At 35.2% G+C, this 16898-nt stretch overlaps 1 protein-coding gene across 2 annotated transcripts in view; it reads left to right on the top strand.

The window, feature by feature from the left end:
• Nucleotides 1–1245: 1245 nt before the first annotated feature.
• The window catches only part of SERPINI2 (serpin family I member 2), a 39255-nt gene continuing 23602 nt past the window's right edge, over nt 1246–16898 (top strand). The window contains exons 1-5 of one of the 2 annotated variants that reach the window (XM_007114710.1): nt 1246–1269; nt 7766–8018; nt 12965–13195; nt 15005–15199; nt 15279–15471. In XM_007114710.1, the coding sequence (XP_007114772.1) occupies nt 1246–1269; nt 7766–8018; nt 12965–13195; nt 15005–15199; nt 15279–15471 (896 nt within the window). Of the gene's footprint in view, nt 1270–7729; nt 8019–12964; nt 13196–15004; nt 15200–15278; nt 15472–16898 lie in introns of those variants that run through there. The other variant, XM_028482626.1, reaches the window with a different exon arrangement.

The following is a 16898-nucleotide window of genomic DNA, read 5'->3' as shown; positions in this document are numbered from 1 at the left end:
TGTACTGACACAGTGAATATCTATATAAACTTGACTTAGAAAAGCATTCAGACTTATATACACTTTCTAGGTTTTTAAAAAATAATTCTGATAATGCAATTAAACCTTGTCGATAGCAGCTATTACTATTAATTTTTAATGACTTATATTTATCCTTCTATGTACTTCTTAAGAAATTACTGCATATGTTCTACTTCTATACTTTGTTATACTATACTCTAAAATTGAGAGGCATGGCACACCAAAGAGGGAATAGCCTTGGGGGAAAAATAGGGCACTGGGGCTGTGTAAAAGCTTCATTTTATGTGTAAGGTCAAGTAGGGACTGTTTGGTTCTGAAACACATCACGTTTTTGATCCATTTTTCTTTATAAATATTATCTACTAGGCAACCAGTATTCTTATGGTACTTTAGCTAATGTGTCCTGGAGGAATCATTAATCAATTCATTCACATAACTTTAGTGTTTTTTTTGTATTTTAAAGACTCCTTTAAAAATATTTGTTTTTGGGCTTCCCTGGTGGCGCAGTGGTTGAGAGTCCGCCTGCCGGTGCGGGGGACAAGGGTTCGTGCCCCGGTCCGGGAAGATCCCACATGCCGCGGAGCGGCTGGGCCCGTGAACCATGGCTGCTGAGCCTGCACGTCCGGAGCCTGTGCTCCGCAACGGGAGAGGCCACAACAGTGAGAGGCCCGCGCGTAACGCAAAAAAAAAAATATTTGTTTTTTAAGAATTTTGCAGTAACACACACAAGTAAAGGAATTGACAATATGTAAGGGTCTACAGTCTCCTCTGTCCAGTTACTGCAAAAGTTTATCATATTTAAACCTCACAATAATTGTATAAGATATATCTATTTTAAGGTTAAAATCTGAGATTTTGATACATTAGGAAAGCGCCCAATTATTGATGGCAGAGTTGGGACTGGAGCTTAGATCTGTTTTACTCCAAAGGCCATGGTTTTCACCTTTCACTATTCTGTTCACACATTTCTTATTAGTATAAAGTCAGTGGAATGAACTCTAACTGTAGAATTTTCAGCATCGGTGGAGTAAATGCTTTAGCTTGGTAGAGAGGGTGGCAGAAGAAAGATTTTCAGAAGACAGTTGCCTATTTCATCTACATTTAAGTGAATCCTGAGTCAGACGTTGTTGAGTTCTATGAATATTCCTTCTCCTTCTCATTGAATGACAATCACATATGGGAAAGATGTAGGAGAAAGATATTTGGAAGAATCAATCTCAACAAATGTTGGAGAATGTTGTCAGAGCAGTAATGGTCCTGGAAACCATATTCTAGAGGAACAAATAAAGAAATGGGGAGGTCTGGCTTAAGAAATAGAATTCATGGGAGATACAAACTATCCTCAAATATTTCAAAGCTGCAGTGAAGAAAGAGAGTAGAACTGACGGGCACAATGCTAAGAAGGCAGATTCTAGAATTTCTTCCTAATCCCTGTTGAACTTGAAAAGGTTTCTTATTTTCCCTTTCCTTCCCATCTTCGCTTCTCATCTTGGTACAGAATTGTTGGCAGCAGGCCCACTGTACAGCTAGGAAAGGAAGTAGGAGGAGCTGAGAGAAGACCCAGCAGAACTAAGCTTACTGGACCCAAGAGTATGGGAGGCGTCCATGGGAGGGGGAATTAGTGGGTGGGAAGGCAGAGGAGTGAGTGGAGATGACCAGCATAGTTGGGAGATTGGTTATATTGTACAAATAAATATTGAGTAAATAAATGAATAAATTAGTAAATATATAGAGGATAATGAGAGCCGAGTATCTCACTGTTATAGAAGGTATTTATAAAGTTTGAAAGGGAGAACACTAGAAACAACCCTGAGATTTGGGATTGGGATTACACATATCAGTGTGAACTCATGATTTTAGGTAGATAGATAGATAGAATGAAATGTTTAGGAGTGATTGAAAATTGTGATTGCATCTTGCTCTCAAATGATTCAAAAAATACTAATTATAATGTTTATATATATTTATGTACACAACAAACACACCACATATTTATCTACACACACTATATATATATATATATATATATATATATATATAAAAGGAAAAAGAGAGAGGGAGGGAAAAAGAGATTAGGTATATAGATAGAACACACATATGTGGTGAGATGTTAACAACTGAAGAAACAGAGAGAAGGAGAGACGGAGATGGTAGTTCTTTGTATTATATCAGCAACTTTTCTGTAACTTTAAGGTATTTAAAGTAAATTATTTTTAAAAAATGAAAAATTTTGCCTTAGTCCAAAGGGTTCCTTGAGATGTCAAAGCAGAGACTGAATAACTCTCACAGGGATATTGCAGAGAATTCTTGGATTAGTTGGCAGGTTTGATTGGACAATCCATCATTTCAAACTGAGAGCATATGATTCATGAATCATAGATTGGTGACAGTACAGTGGAGTGAAATTTGAGCCTTATTTCCAGAAATTTAAAGGAATATTAAGATGTTAAATACCAAATACTTCGTGAAGGCCCTTTTCTGCATCCATCCATCCATCTATCCCACCAGTTATTGAAGGCATATGCAAGGGACTGTTTTAGACATCAGGTATACACATATAAATAGAATACACTTCTCCTGCCATCAGCTTTCTGGGGTGAAGGCACATAAAATGCAATGGTTTTAAAGTAAAGATTGAATGAGCCTTCTAGTTTTTTCTGTTATAATTTGGAAATTCTTTTACTAGACCTATTTTATATTTTTTTAGCCCTGGAGATGACTCTGTTTGAAGTGATTGTTCTGAAATAGCTTGGTTCATGTAGACAGAACTTCTCTCTGTGGCCTACTACATGTGCATGGCACTATGGTGTGTGTGACCCTAATTCATTCTTAGTTAACTTCAGGGCCTGTTTTGTAAAAGGAATTAAGAGGAGCTGTCTCAGACAGCTCATTAATAGAGCTGTCTATTCTCTATATTTAATGAGAATAGAACTTTTAAGGGTATGAAAGTCTCTTTTAATGTTACTGTTTCTAATAATGTGGAACAAAAACACTCACAAAAGGAAAAAATAAAAAGATGTTTAGTTATTATGTCTTAACTCTTTTATATCTTACAGCATCTAATTGTGCCAGGCAGGTAGCAGGGTCTCACCTATCAAATGTTAATAGAACTGAAGACTTTATAAGCTGTTTCTGAAATTAACATTTAGGTTCAATTATTTAAGAGTCATTTTTCTGCAGTGGAAAAATGGCAAAATAGGATGTGCCATAATTTTTAATAGGCTACTTTGTTTGCACTGTGTAGACTTACACTAAATATAATTTAGCCTGTTCTCTTTACAGAACATTTTCCTCTTATCAGTCAAAATATATAGAGCAAACTGACAAAGGAAAGAATGCCTGAAATTAATCCATACTCAGATGGAAGAATTAACTTTTATGTCCTTTACAAATGAGAGCACTTGCTTATATGTTTTTAGTTTGGAATTAAATACATTTTTACTTAAAAAAAAACTATAAAACGCTAAGAAAGATAATGAGATTGAAGCTGCAACCCCTTGCTATTATTTTTATACACATTCAAGTGTATTTTTTACAGTGGCGGTAGTGATGGTATTATCACTTTATAGCAGGATTTATAGCAGGATGCTTTGGCTCTCACTAATGAATGTTTTTTTCTTGATGATCTAGGAGCAAATAGAGTTATAGAGAAAACAGATTTGTGAAAATATTTAAAAGGTTTGCAGCAATATTTTTTGGACAATCATGGTATCTTTATTGTCAGTTAAAAGAGCTTAAACCAGGGAGGAGAAATTCATGGCCATTGCTTTTTACTACCCAAGAGACAGGAAAGTATACCTTCTGCTGGAACTGCTATAACATGAGGTTCTTACCAAACAACTTCATTAAGTGAACTTACTAAGACAGAGTGTCTGTCTCTGTCATTGGAAGGAAGAGTAATGGCCTTTCCCTGGGTAAGTCACATTATGATCTGAGTAATGTACAGACATAATAATTTGGAAGCCAAGGGTACTTGTGATGGATATTTGCTGGTGTCACTGCATGGGTAGAAGAGCGTTGATTGAATGATAGCCTTAGGCATTCAGACTTATTTATGGATTGCCGAGTAGAACAAGAGGAATGATAATGTTCTCGTGTTGTATAATTCTGTGTTTGGAAGATTATCTCCAACAGCGTTAAGTTGAAGCTGGAATAGAGTTTGCTTATGTTAGAGTAAGTAATACTAGAATATAACCCAAGATTTAGAAAACATTTAGAGATGCCTAGATGGGAAATTAAGAATTTTAGTAAATTAAGAGATTATGGCCTATGACATCAGGCTTCTGTGGCCTGAGCTATAGCCCTGTTAGGACACTGAAAGAGGTTAACAGGGTCCTTGCAATAGTTTTTTTTTAATGAATTTTTTTAAAGGTATCTACATTAATTTTATTTCTCATAAATTTATCAGAAATAATATTACATTTAGTGATCAATAGTGAATATTTGTTTAATTGAAACTGGACCAAATTTTCCCTTTCTCTTCTCAGAGGCCTCTGATGAATAACACAATGTGTTTAATATCTGATTGTCATTGAGGTGAATTTTTTTATAGTATTTTTTTAAAATTTATTTATTTTTGGCTGTGTTGGGCTTCTCATTGCAGTGGCTTCTCATTGTGGAGCAGGGGCTCTAGGTGCACAGGCTTCAGTAGTTGTGGCACGCAGGCTCAGTAGTTGTGGCTTGTAGGCTCTAGAGCGCAGGCTCAGTAGTTGTGACGCACGGGCTTTGTTGCTCTGCAGCATGTGGGACCTTCCCGGACCGGGGCTCAAACCTGTGTCCCCTGCATTGGCAGGCAGATTCTTAACCACTGCATCACCAGGTAAGTCCCTGAGGTGATTGATTTGAACTAGAAAAAAGAGATCAAAACCCATTCAATTATACATCCATTTTTTATTAATAACCTGTTTGTAGAGAAAATCATGTAGAATTTTAAAAGCATGTACAAGTAACACCAATGTTTATTATCAAATTATTCATATTTATTAATATCTTGATATTATCCTGATAATTTGGTAAGTCAATAATCTTAATCTGGTGTTTTTGCTCAACATAAAGACTATATTTCTTCAATATTCTCTCTGTTTCCTAAGGATTCAAATGGGCCTTGTATCCCCAGGAATATCCTCTGACTATTGTATAATTTGATGAATTGTTGAGAACTCTATAAACGCAGCAGTAATTTGTCTCTGCAGTTTGGACTTGATTTAACTTTATTCTTTTTCTTATAGGCATTCTGAAATATTTATGATGGAATACATTGGTAATCTGATATGGGAGTTCTGTAAAAAACAAAAAGAACTAATTACTAGCAGATTTACAACCACTGGCACATTCTTCCACATTCTGTTTCTGCTTATAAGAGAAGTGAAATAATGGATGAAATAATAATTCAAACTTAATGATTTTTTAAAATTCTATTGTTTTCTCCCTCAATTCTTGCATATTTCATAATTGATCATTAACCTGGTCATGTTAGTCCTTCTGTACAAATGTTGTGAACACCTGCTTTGGTTTTAGAGGAATTAATCGAGCAATGTTCAAGATAAGTAGAGTTGGCCTTGACTGATCAGGTGTTCCATGTACTAGTGTTTCCCAGCAGGCACATTTTAGCTGTAACATTACAGTGAGTAATCAGAAGCCAATTTTGGGTGAGTACCTTGAAATTAAGTAGTGTTTGAATGAAGTATGTATGCAACAACATTGACCATAAGTGTTTAATAGAGTAAGGGAATGGCATTTCAATTCACTTTGGTGCAGGTATTATTTAAATGTATCAGATTAACACATTACTTTTATTTTCCTTAAAAGATTAAGTTTCCTTAAATTTTCACTACAAATTTGAAGGTCAAATTCTTATAAGACTATTCATCAGGTTGCTTAGTTCACCAGTACTTTGTGTTTTCTGATGAGACACAATCCAAAACCCAATGAGGTAAGTGAAATTTTAAAACAATTTTTTTGCATGAGCTTGTAGTTTATTAAGGGCCTAAAAATTTCCTGGGAGAAATGGATGCTCAAAGAATATACCTTTTAATTATTAAGACTGTTAATAATGATAGGGCAACTCCCAGATTCTACTACTAGGGAAAAATTACATCCTTCATAATATTGCTTATTATTCTAACATAAACCAAGTCCTTAAAAATGGGCCAAATGAATTGCCACTTGATGACTTAAAATTTTTGATAACATTTTGACTACTTTTGCATCTACAAACTGATATTTTGGTCAGAAATCTGAGATATTGAATATATTAGAAAATGATACTCAGAAATTTATTTTGCATGTAAAACATCTTTTACACTTTTACATTTACTATTGTTGCACTACCACTCACAACCTTATGTAGTAATTTAATCTTCAATAAGACATTTGCTTGATAGCATATATTTATATTTGCAGTTTATCAACACATTATTTTCTAACAATTGCTTTGGATTGTGTTTTGAGGGTTTTTTCTTTGTAAATTGTATATCTAAGTTTAACTACACATATTAGAAAAGAAATGGAAATATCTAGATAATGACTCTACAACTTAGTTTTGGAAAATAATTGACTGTTAGTAATCTTTATGTATAATAGTGATTCTTAGCCATTTAGGGGTCATGGAAGCCTTCCTAATAATCTGCAAAACACACTAGAAATATAGTTCTTCATTTCTTTAAGGCTAACAAAACGTTATTCCGGAGGTTTTCATATTTACGTCCAATAAAGGGTTACTTCCTAGTAACCTATTAAACTAGTAGGAGTTATTGAAAGTGACTAAAATGTATTATTTGTAAGGTAAAACTAGTGTTACTAAAATTTTAAATACTTTGAAATTTTATTTAAAATTTATTCATTTAAAGTACTTAAAATTTAAAATACTTCAGAGTCAGTATTCTACTGAGTCTGCAGTAATATTGTAAAACTCTTTCTGCTCCAGATGTAATGAGATGGTTGAATTTCCTGGAGTTTTAGTGGAGAGCAGTTTAATACGGTGTCATTAGTGTTGTGAACTGGTTACAGTTTTCAGTCGCAGCTTTCTTATATTTGTTAATTTATTTGTCAAATTATTCTTTGATTTTTAAAAAATTGCTGTCTTCATTTCTTGTTATTGTACCATTTATATTTGATTGTAATTTTGTTTCTTTATGATTTTTTTCTGAGTTTTTAAAACCTCTCTTTGAAAAAGTACGAGGTGGGTTTGGAGGTTATTTCACCATTCCATAAAGTGTGAGACTTGTTGCTGTAAGAAGTTAGCCAGATTACTCAACTGATTTAGAATTCTTGAATTTCCTAATATTATAGGTTCAAAACCACACTGGAGTGTGTTCGGTTTTTATTCCATTTCTCCTTTTGTTCTTTAAACTATTTTAGAGTAGTCTGAACAGAAATTTCCCTTGATATCAGAGTTGCAAGTATCCCATTTAAAACCATGGAAAAGATGCAAAAAACTATCACATAGCTATTCAGAGATAGTATTGCTATTGATAATATTCCAGCATTATAATTTCTCCTTTAATTAAAAAAAACTGCAATACATCTGTACTGCTTCTTAAATGCATATTAAAAATGCTATTAGCACATGGCCTATTTCTCCTAATAGAAGATGCTTAGTCTGAAAATTGACATTAGAATCTTCTTGTGGCAGTTTGTTCTAATAAGACAGAAAGTTCTAATAGAAATCTTTCTATTGAGCTTACTATGGTAAACTCTGATTATTTTGAAAACTAACAAGTTTTGAATTAACCAATGCACAGAGGTCAAAATGGATAAGATCTTGTTGTGGAGTCTCCTATTGACTTTTTCTGGAAGTCAACCCTCAAGCCCCTTGGCTCAAAGAAGTACTGAATTTGCAGTGGATCTTTATCAAGCTGTTTGTTTATCCCATAAGAACAACATCATAATTTCCCCTTTTGGAACAACTCTGGCCCTTGGAATGGTACAACTGGGAGCAAAAGGAATAACACAACAGCAGATAAGACAAAGTTTAAAATTTCAAGAAACCTCAACTGGTGAGATTCTTACATATGATTATTTATACTGGATAAGATCTGGCCAAATTTATTTTTAAACTATCAGAGGAGCTCAGGGTCATAGAACTTTAATAAATATAAAAAGTTATGAAAAGTATGAAATTATAATAAAATGGAGAATTTTAAATGCAAATAATTGTCAATGTAAATAATTATAATTGTTTCTTAATGAAAATATTACCAAAATAATTTATTAAAAAATTAATTCTGTACACATGAAAATTGTGACTATGTCTGTATATTTTATTCTAGCCTGTTTTAGCCAGTTTTAAGTGAGATCTGTTGTGTGTGCACATGTGTATGTGTATGAGTAGATATACACCCATATATATGTATACACATTCTTCTACTAGCACTTACTGTGTTCTGATCACTTTTTCATATGGCCTCTCCCGTTGCGGAGCACAGGCTCCGGACGCGCAGGCTCAGCGGCCATGGCTCACGGGCCCAGCCGCTCCGCGGCATGTGGGATCCTCCCAGACCGGGGCGCGAACCCGGTTCCCCTGCATCGGCAGGCGGACGCGCAACCACTGCGCCACCAGGGAAGCCCCAGAATGTGGTTTTTAATTGCTGCATCTTCTTGCCTCTGATGAAAACATTATTGCATACTCACCTAACCCTTCTTCATTAGGTAATATCCAATACTTCTCTTATAAAAATGCTTCAGTGAGTACCCTCACCCAGAAATCTTTGTGTGCATCTCCTATTATTGTGTAAGCTTTTAAAAATTAGTTTTTAATTAGAATTTAACCTTTTCACTTAAGTGAGACCAAAAAAAAGCATTCATTTATATATTTTAAAAGCTTATTTAATAGTTTTTAAAGAAAATTTTAAAAAAGAAGCATTTATGTAACCCATTGCATGTGAGTAGTTGTTTTCTAGCGTCCCAAAGGCCTATCTGAGATACTGTGTCGATACTTTAGTGCTGGTATCCCATTTCAGGGGGTAGTTGTCCATCTCCCTGGCTATCCTGTGCTTCCAATTTCCATTTTAGTTTAAAATGTTTATATCACTGTCAGATACTGTGTCTGAAACATCAGAGGTGACTTCCAGATTTTTGATTTGGACATTTAGTCACTGTAACTGTAACCAATTTCAGTATGTTTGCCTTAGCACAAAGTAGTTATTTTTAGGAAATTGTTTTTCTGAATAAACTATTTACAAGGTTTTATTTGCTTTGTTTTAAATAAAGGCAATTTTATGTAGAAAAGAAGTTGGTGATAGTGAAGTTAATTGCAAGAGTTTTCCTTTGTGGATAATGTAAAACGAAGCCACTGTGTTGCAAATCTAGTCTTCATTGTCTGTATTAATTTCAGCAAATCCCACTACACAGTCCCAGACACATTTATATCACATGATACTGCTTTGGAAAGTAATAGAACATTTATGAAGATATGTAAAGTTGATTCCACGATAAACTAGCAAAATTAGAGCCTCTGAAATTTAAATTACTTTAAATGAATCCATCTTATAGAGGAACATGGGAGTCTTAACAACTCTGGATTGTGAATATAATAATAATCATAGTAATAATAATGATGACATTATCAAACATATATATATATAGTGTACCAGTCACTGTTTTATATGCTTATCTCATTTAATCCTCACAGTTCCTCTGTGAAGCAGACATAACCCTGCTATACGGATGAGGATACCAAGTCAGAGAAAGGTTGAGTAACTTGCCCAGAACTAATTCTAAAAACGATTCACTGAGGGTTATAGGTCACAAGACCAATAATGAACATTTTAAGGTTTTCTTTGAAAGAGTGTATATGAACAATTAAACATCAACCTTTTAACACACGTAACAAAATCTACCAAACTTGCTTTCTATTTTACTTTGTTAAGGGAGGGAGAAAGAAGCACAGATGGAGGATAAGTACAAAAAGAAAAGAAGACCAACCAAAAAGGGAGAAAATATAAATATTAACCTCTGGAAAATAAAAAAGGAAGGGAAAATTAAGAAATAAAGAAAAAGAAGACACAGAGTTAAGGAGGGGAACAGAGAGAAAACGTGCAGGAAGATGAAAAGAAAGAAAAGCAAAATGATGTTAAGGGTAGAACAAAGGGTGTGACAGATCAGAAGGTAGTGCCTAGCAGAGCCATATTGGAACCCAAGACAAAAAGAAAAATCAGTAACAATGAGCCTGTCTTTATTTATTTAAAATTTTTATATTTTGTTCATCATGGATTTCTTTGTGTTAATATTGATTTTAAAATTTATTGCAGTAAAATATTATTTATCTTGATTACTGAATTTGTTGGCATCTCCTTAAATTTTATGTCAAAATGAGTGTCTCATTGACCCATCTTGGTCCTGGCCCTGCGTTCAGTTCACTCTGATTGTCAAACGGTGCTATCTGTTCAGTCAGACTATATCTTACTTTTCCGGCTACCAACCTGTTTCACACCTAAGCTGCTTTTTCTTCAGATGGGCATACAACTCCTAGCATCCTACCCCCACTGGAGCTCTCAGTATCCTCACTTATCCTTCTTTCCCCATTGCCAAAGCATCTGCTCAGAATTTACCTTCTCCAGTTTACTGAGCATCTGATAATACTCCATTTTGCTTTGCCTCTAATGATGCTGCTTATTAATCGAAGAGTAACTTAAAGGTGCTTCTTTATTCCAAGAGAGTTATAGAAAGAGAAGAGCATGCACTCCTGTCTCAGTTAAGCATACAAATGACCTTGTGATTGGGCACCTTTCAAGTTATCTTATCTCTCTGGATTTTAGATTCCTCATTATAAAAAGAGGAGTTTGGATTAGATGATTTATCTGGACCTTTCAGCTAAAATAATCTATAATTCTATGACTGCCTTTGTTTTCATCTTTGGATCTCTCACATTGTACACACGGTTGGTCTTTGGGCTTTTAATAGCAGGAGAAGTAAACATGTACTAAATTTTAGAACATTTTTTGGAGGTCTGGTACAACCAAACCAAAAGTCACATTCACTCCATGACTGGTAGGTTTTTCATGGCTCTATTTTAGGAAATGAAATAAACTTATTCTCATTGCTTACTAGGAGCCATGGATATGTACTCTTTTCGATCTGTGCTAAAAGAAACTATTAATCTGTAAATTAAATCAAATGTATAAGGCAGATAACTTTATATTCTCCAAACTTGTGCTATTGGTGACATTTTTTCATTGACTTCTGAGTCCAGTGATTTATCAAAGGGCAGCTGACTGTTTGTCAAACAGTCTTAGACCTTAAGTACATGACATAAATTTATTTACTCTGACAAATGAGTTGGAACTATTTTTTTCTCCCCCTCTCCTTTTTTCCCCATTCCTTTAAAGATGTTCATAAATTACAAACTTCTGAAAATTGGTTTCAAATTCTGCCACTTTATTTCTGACCTTACTCAATTCTTTTGGAGAAGCTCTGTGCCTTTCCTCAGGAAATCTTCTTTGTAGGCTCTCAGCTTCCAATAGCAAGAAATGATTGCATCGGAAATCATTGTATAAACAAGTAAAATAGATTAACATTCTTCCTTATGTAAGGAATTCCAGGGTTGTAAAGAATTATTGATATTCTTCATATCCAATCATATGGAAGTAAGTTTTTGTATCTAAAATTGTTTATGTCTGTGTCTATATCCCCACAAATGGAGAATCGTGGAGTTTGAAATATGATACAATATACCTTCCAAGCCTGCTCTATGGTTATGTAGGTTGTCTCTGCACAAGAGCACCAGGACAAGGAGGCAAGTGGGGACTGAAATGTAGTCTCCACTCAGCTGGACAAGATATGGGCATGCAGCCTACCACCGCCACTCAGTGAGGGCATGAGTTCTTATTGGCACAAAGATGCCCTATGGGCTGCTAGTTCTCTGATAAAAGGTTTACACACCTTATTTCCAATAGACACCTCATAGCAAGTTCCTCTCAGTCTTTCTTTCCCCTCTTTATTCAATGGACATCTCCCGATGATGAACCATTTGTGTTTTCTTCAATAGAGATTAATTGCGTGCAATCAACTTTTAAGTTATGAAAGTGGTATTTTCAGTATTTAACTCAAAATAAACAAAGGCTCTGAAGTAACCTTGGATTTGAAATACAGTTCCCAGATTCAGCAATTGAGTTGCAGAATTAAGCCAGAAGGGAATGAAAAATATCGGTGCCCTCTGGTAATAAATAGGAAGCCACTGAGTAACGATCAGAGCTGAATTCTCTCACGGCACATACAGCTTCCTGAAAACATGGTGGTCAGAATGACCCAGTGATAAATAAGTAATGGGCCAACAGTGATTCGTAGCTGACTCTGACAGACTCATTTGGCTAGTGGTTATAGTTGGAATGGTTAAAGATTTTTATTGTTCACAAAGACAGCCAAAGTATATAGATTCATGAACCTGAAGAAATAGGTAATTTTGATTCTTACGCATCTCCAGAGATAATTATAGGGGTACCTCATAAATTTCAAAACTTGGACAGGCACAGTTGCTCATAAGAGAGCAATTCTTTCTTAAGGTGAAATAAAAGTAGTAGTGAAGAGGATTGCTCATCACTGTCTTAGCCCCCATCAGCATTCATTAGTATTCCTCTTTCATAAATATTGCATGTTATGCAAAGAATGAGATTCTAAAGATACCTTTCCAACAACTAAGAATGAGCTAGATTTGATTATAAAGAGAGAGTTTCCTTCAGCCTGTTTAAATGCATATTCTTGTTTTTGACAAACTTCAAATTTACATGGACATTTTTTTTCCTGTGTGAGAGCTGATTTCTCTGCAAAATGCATATTCCACAGGAGATAAATGCTTAAAATATTTATACTAACTTAGAAAGGATCGTTACTTATACCTAAGGGTGCAAAAAATGGTGATATGAATCAGAGCGTGTAGAAGCAAAGCTGAGAAACTGTTGTTTTTATGTTGTTCAATATGTCGGTATGCATTATAATTATTTTTTAGGAGAAGAATTTTCTGTGCTGAAGTCATTTTTCTCTGCCATCTCAGAGAAAAAACAAGAATTTACATTTAATCTTGCCAATGCCCTCTACCTTCAAGAAGGATTCACTGTGAAAGAACAGTATCTCCATGGCAACAAGGAATTTTTTCAGAGTGCCATAAAACTGGTGGATTTTCAGAATGCAAAAGCTTGTGCAGAGACAATAAGTACCTGGGTAGAAAGCAAAACAGATGGTAAAGTTTCCCATTTTCATAAAGTCATTATTTGCCATTGTATTCATGGTTTTTAATATCTTAAAGTAAAGAATGGTTGAATATTTTCCTATTAAATTATGGTTCAGAGGGATCAAACCTCCTATTTTGCTTTCCTGTTATTCAAATTAATACTAAATTGTAAAGCAAAGAGAAATTGTAAGCTGCTTTCAAAGGTATACAGATTATTATTTTTTGTTTGAGAGAGACACCTATTTGTAGAATTCCTGATGGAAGAATTTTAATAATAATTTTTGTTTAAGTATAGGATTTTTAAGTATGGTAGCAGGAATAATATCTTTGGCCAGGTAAAACTTAGATCTGTCCATCTCAGATGCCTTCTTTCCCACATATACTGTAAATAATTAACTCATGTTAGTTGGATGTGTTAATGTTTCATAATAAATATTGATAGTTCTGTCATAAAGTTGTAATCTAAACTTTAACTGTAAGCTGGCAAAAATTCCAAAGGCGCTACTGAGTGACATAGTAGAACACAAGATTAAACTCATACAGATCTGAGTTCAAATTCTGACAAGTTCTAAACTATGCTCCATTTAAAATGAGGATACTATTAAAACATTTCAGGATTATTGGAAGGTTAAAAAAAATGTATGTGAAGTGAACAGCATATATCAGGTCCTCAATTAATAGTAGCTTGCTTCTTTGTTCATTCGTTCTGTTACAAAAAACTGTGATGTGTAAGACGCCACTGTATTTTTCATGGGGAGCTTCCTATGGGGAAGCATAAGTTGAAAATATGAGATGGGTGCTGTGAGCAGTGTTCACAGGAAAGTCCTATTATTGGGATACACAATGATACACATCCCTAGACAGCTCCATGGCACCTGATCATGCTGTTGACTCACAGCTTGGAAATACTCATTGGACATAGAAATAGGAGACTGGTTTTTATTTTTATTTTTTTTATTTTTTTAAAATTAATTAATTAATTTATTTCTGGCTGCGTTGGGTCTTCGTTGCTATGCACGGGCTTTCCCTAGTTGCGGCGAGCGGTGGCTACTCTTCCTTGCGGTGTGCGGTCTTCTCATTGTGGTGGCTTCTCTTGCTGTGGGGGAACCGGCTCTAGGCGCTCAGGCTTCAGTAGTCATGGCACACAGGCTCAGTAGTTGTGGCTGGCGGGCTCTAGAGTGCAGGCTCAGTAGTTGTGGTGCACAGGCTTAGTTGCTCCGTGGCATGTGGGCTCTTCCCGGACCAGGGCTCAAACCCGTGTCCCCTGCATTGGCAGGCAGATTCTTAACCACTGCACCACCAGGGAAGTCCAGGAGACTGGTTTTTTAGAAGAGGAAAATCATACTAGCAACCCTATTCTTGTCCTCTCCCAATGGTCAGTGGCTGCAGCTGCAAGAGTGGAGAATTTGAGTGAACCATTAACGTATTAATTCTGATTGACCTGCTGAAGAACCTCGAAATAAAGTTTTTAAATTACCAACAAATATGCAGGAAGAGATACTTAGTTTTTGTTCTTTCTGTCTGAAAAACAATTTATACAAATAATCTCACTAAAGAGAGGCCATTACTAGGTCTGTCCAAATTTGCCTAAGGCAATCCTGTACCTCCTGTTTCCTAGTGAAATCCTGTTTGTACCTGTTTCTAAGTGAAATACTTAATAAAGCTCCCCTTTGTTCTCAAAATTGCCAAGTTTAAATGATAAAGCACCCTGTTTTTAACTGATTAGCAAAATAAATTTTTGTTTTAATTCTATTTAAAGCAGTTCCTTGAATAACTATTGCATATTTCTTCCCACCTCTTCCTCTATTCCTTTCACAGGAAAAATTAAAGACATATTTTCAGGGGAAGAATTTGGCCCTCTGACTCGGCTTGTTTTGGTGAACGCTATTTATTTCAAGGGGGATTGGAAACAGAAATTTAGAAAAGAAGACACAAGGCTGATGAATTTCACTCAGAAATATGGTGCAGCAGTCAAAATTCCGATGATGAAGACTCTTCTGAGAACAAAATATGGTAATATGAAAAAATCACACTCTAAAGCACTATTTTGGGAATTGCCAAGTATATTAATATTTTATTTTCTCTGTTCCAGGTTATTTTTCTGAGTCCTCCATGAACTACCAGGTTTTAGAATTACCTTACAAAGGTGATGAGTTTAGTTTAATTATCATACTTCCTGCAGAAGATGTGAACATAGAAGAAATGGAAAAGCTAATTACTGCTCATCAAATCCTGCAGTGGTTCTCTGAGATGCAGGAAGAGGAAGTGGAAATAAGCCTCCCTAGGTTGGTAATGCCATTTTATCATTCTTGTTCTTATGTTTTCACTCATAGAGGGACTTGAATAGCCGGCTGAAAGATAACCAATGCTTGAAAAGGCTGTTGACAAACATAAAAAGAAAAAAACCCGTTTGGAGTTGTTACTCTACTTTATGGTTACAAAGGCAGGTCTGAACATTGCCAGCATTGCTTTGCCATGAGAAGGATGGAATTTAAGTACTCAATATTCTCTGAAAGAGATGAAGAAATGTAAGTCTTCAAAACAGAATGCTGGGATTAAAAGGAATTATTATTCTTTTATTATACAAACTTATCTTTCTCTAACTTTTTTTTCCTGATTGGAATTTAAAATATTTTGTCTTCTATTGTGTTTAAGGAAAATATAATCCCCAAGACTCTTGCGGTACTCTACAATTAAAAGATATGTTAAAAGTGCCTTTGACAGTGCTGTAAGAGTCATAAAATATAAATAGAATCCTAGGGTCATTTTTTATTACTGGGGTATATATATTTATATAAATATTTAAATTTTTTTATTTTTACACAATTTTAAAAGTTAATTTCCATTTATAGTTATTATGAAATATTGGGGTCATTTCAGATAGTTAATACAAAATGGAAATCACAAAGGTGTATCTCAGGAAGCCATAATTATAAACACTAATTTTTTGATATCATGGTTCCTGGAGACGGGAGAAACTTCAGAGAGTAAGGGGTGCCCAAATAAATCACACTCTACCTGAACTTCTAAAAAGAGACAGATGTCTAATAGATTATTTTCTGTCCCTTCGTTTCTAAACTTTTCTTCAAACTCATCAAGGCCTTCCTGGCCCTCCACCTCTCCACCCTCTTGACTTTGCCTTACTTTCCCACTCAGCCGGGATCCAGTCAGTTAATTCAATTGTACTCTCACCAAATGTTTTAAATATTTCTGTCACCTTGTCTTTGTCCTTCTGTAGTTCTCTCCTCAACAAGCTACTCCTGCTCCCCAACTACTGATTTTGTTAAGCAAAACTCTCCAAATCAGTCACTCTGGTCTCCCTGAGGCTGGAGCTTAGTAGTCTTTCTCTTCAGAGAACTTTCTCTTCTAACACCCGCCAAGATTTTACCTCTGCTCTCCAGGCACTGCTTCATGTTAATTCTCTTACTTTCAGTGTACGTCTCAACCACCTGTTCCTTAAAGAAAACATATTATCATGCAAACTCACCTCTCTGCCCTTCAACTCAAAAATTGTGTACATTTTTGCTAAACTTCTCTTCCTCTGTCTTCCTTGATATCCTGGAGAAAGAGGTATCCTATGATTCCCTCACCCGAACTCTGGGCTCTTGATCCAAATTTTTTTTTTTTTTTTTTTTTTTGCGGTACGCGGGACTCTCACTGCTGTGGCCCCTCCCGTTGCGGAGTACAGGCTCCGGACGCCCAGGGTCAGCGT

Source organism: Physeter macrocephalus, chromosome 1, assembly GCF_002837175.3.
Source record: "Physeter macrocephalus isolate SW-GA chromosome 1, ASM283717v5, whole genome shotgun sequence".
Taxonomy (NCBI): Eukaryota; Metazoa; Chordata; class Mammalia; order Artiodactyla; family Physeteridae; genus Physeter; species Physeter macrocephalus.
The sequence above is the reverse complement of the archived record's forward strand: the minus strand, read 5'-3'. Positions and strand labels throughout refer to the sequence as shown.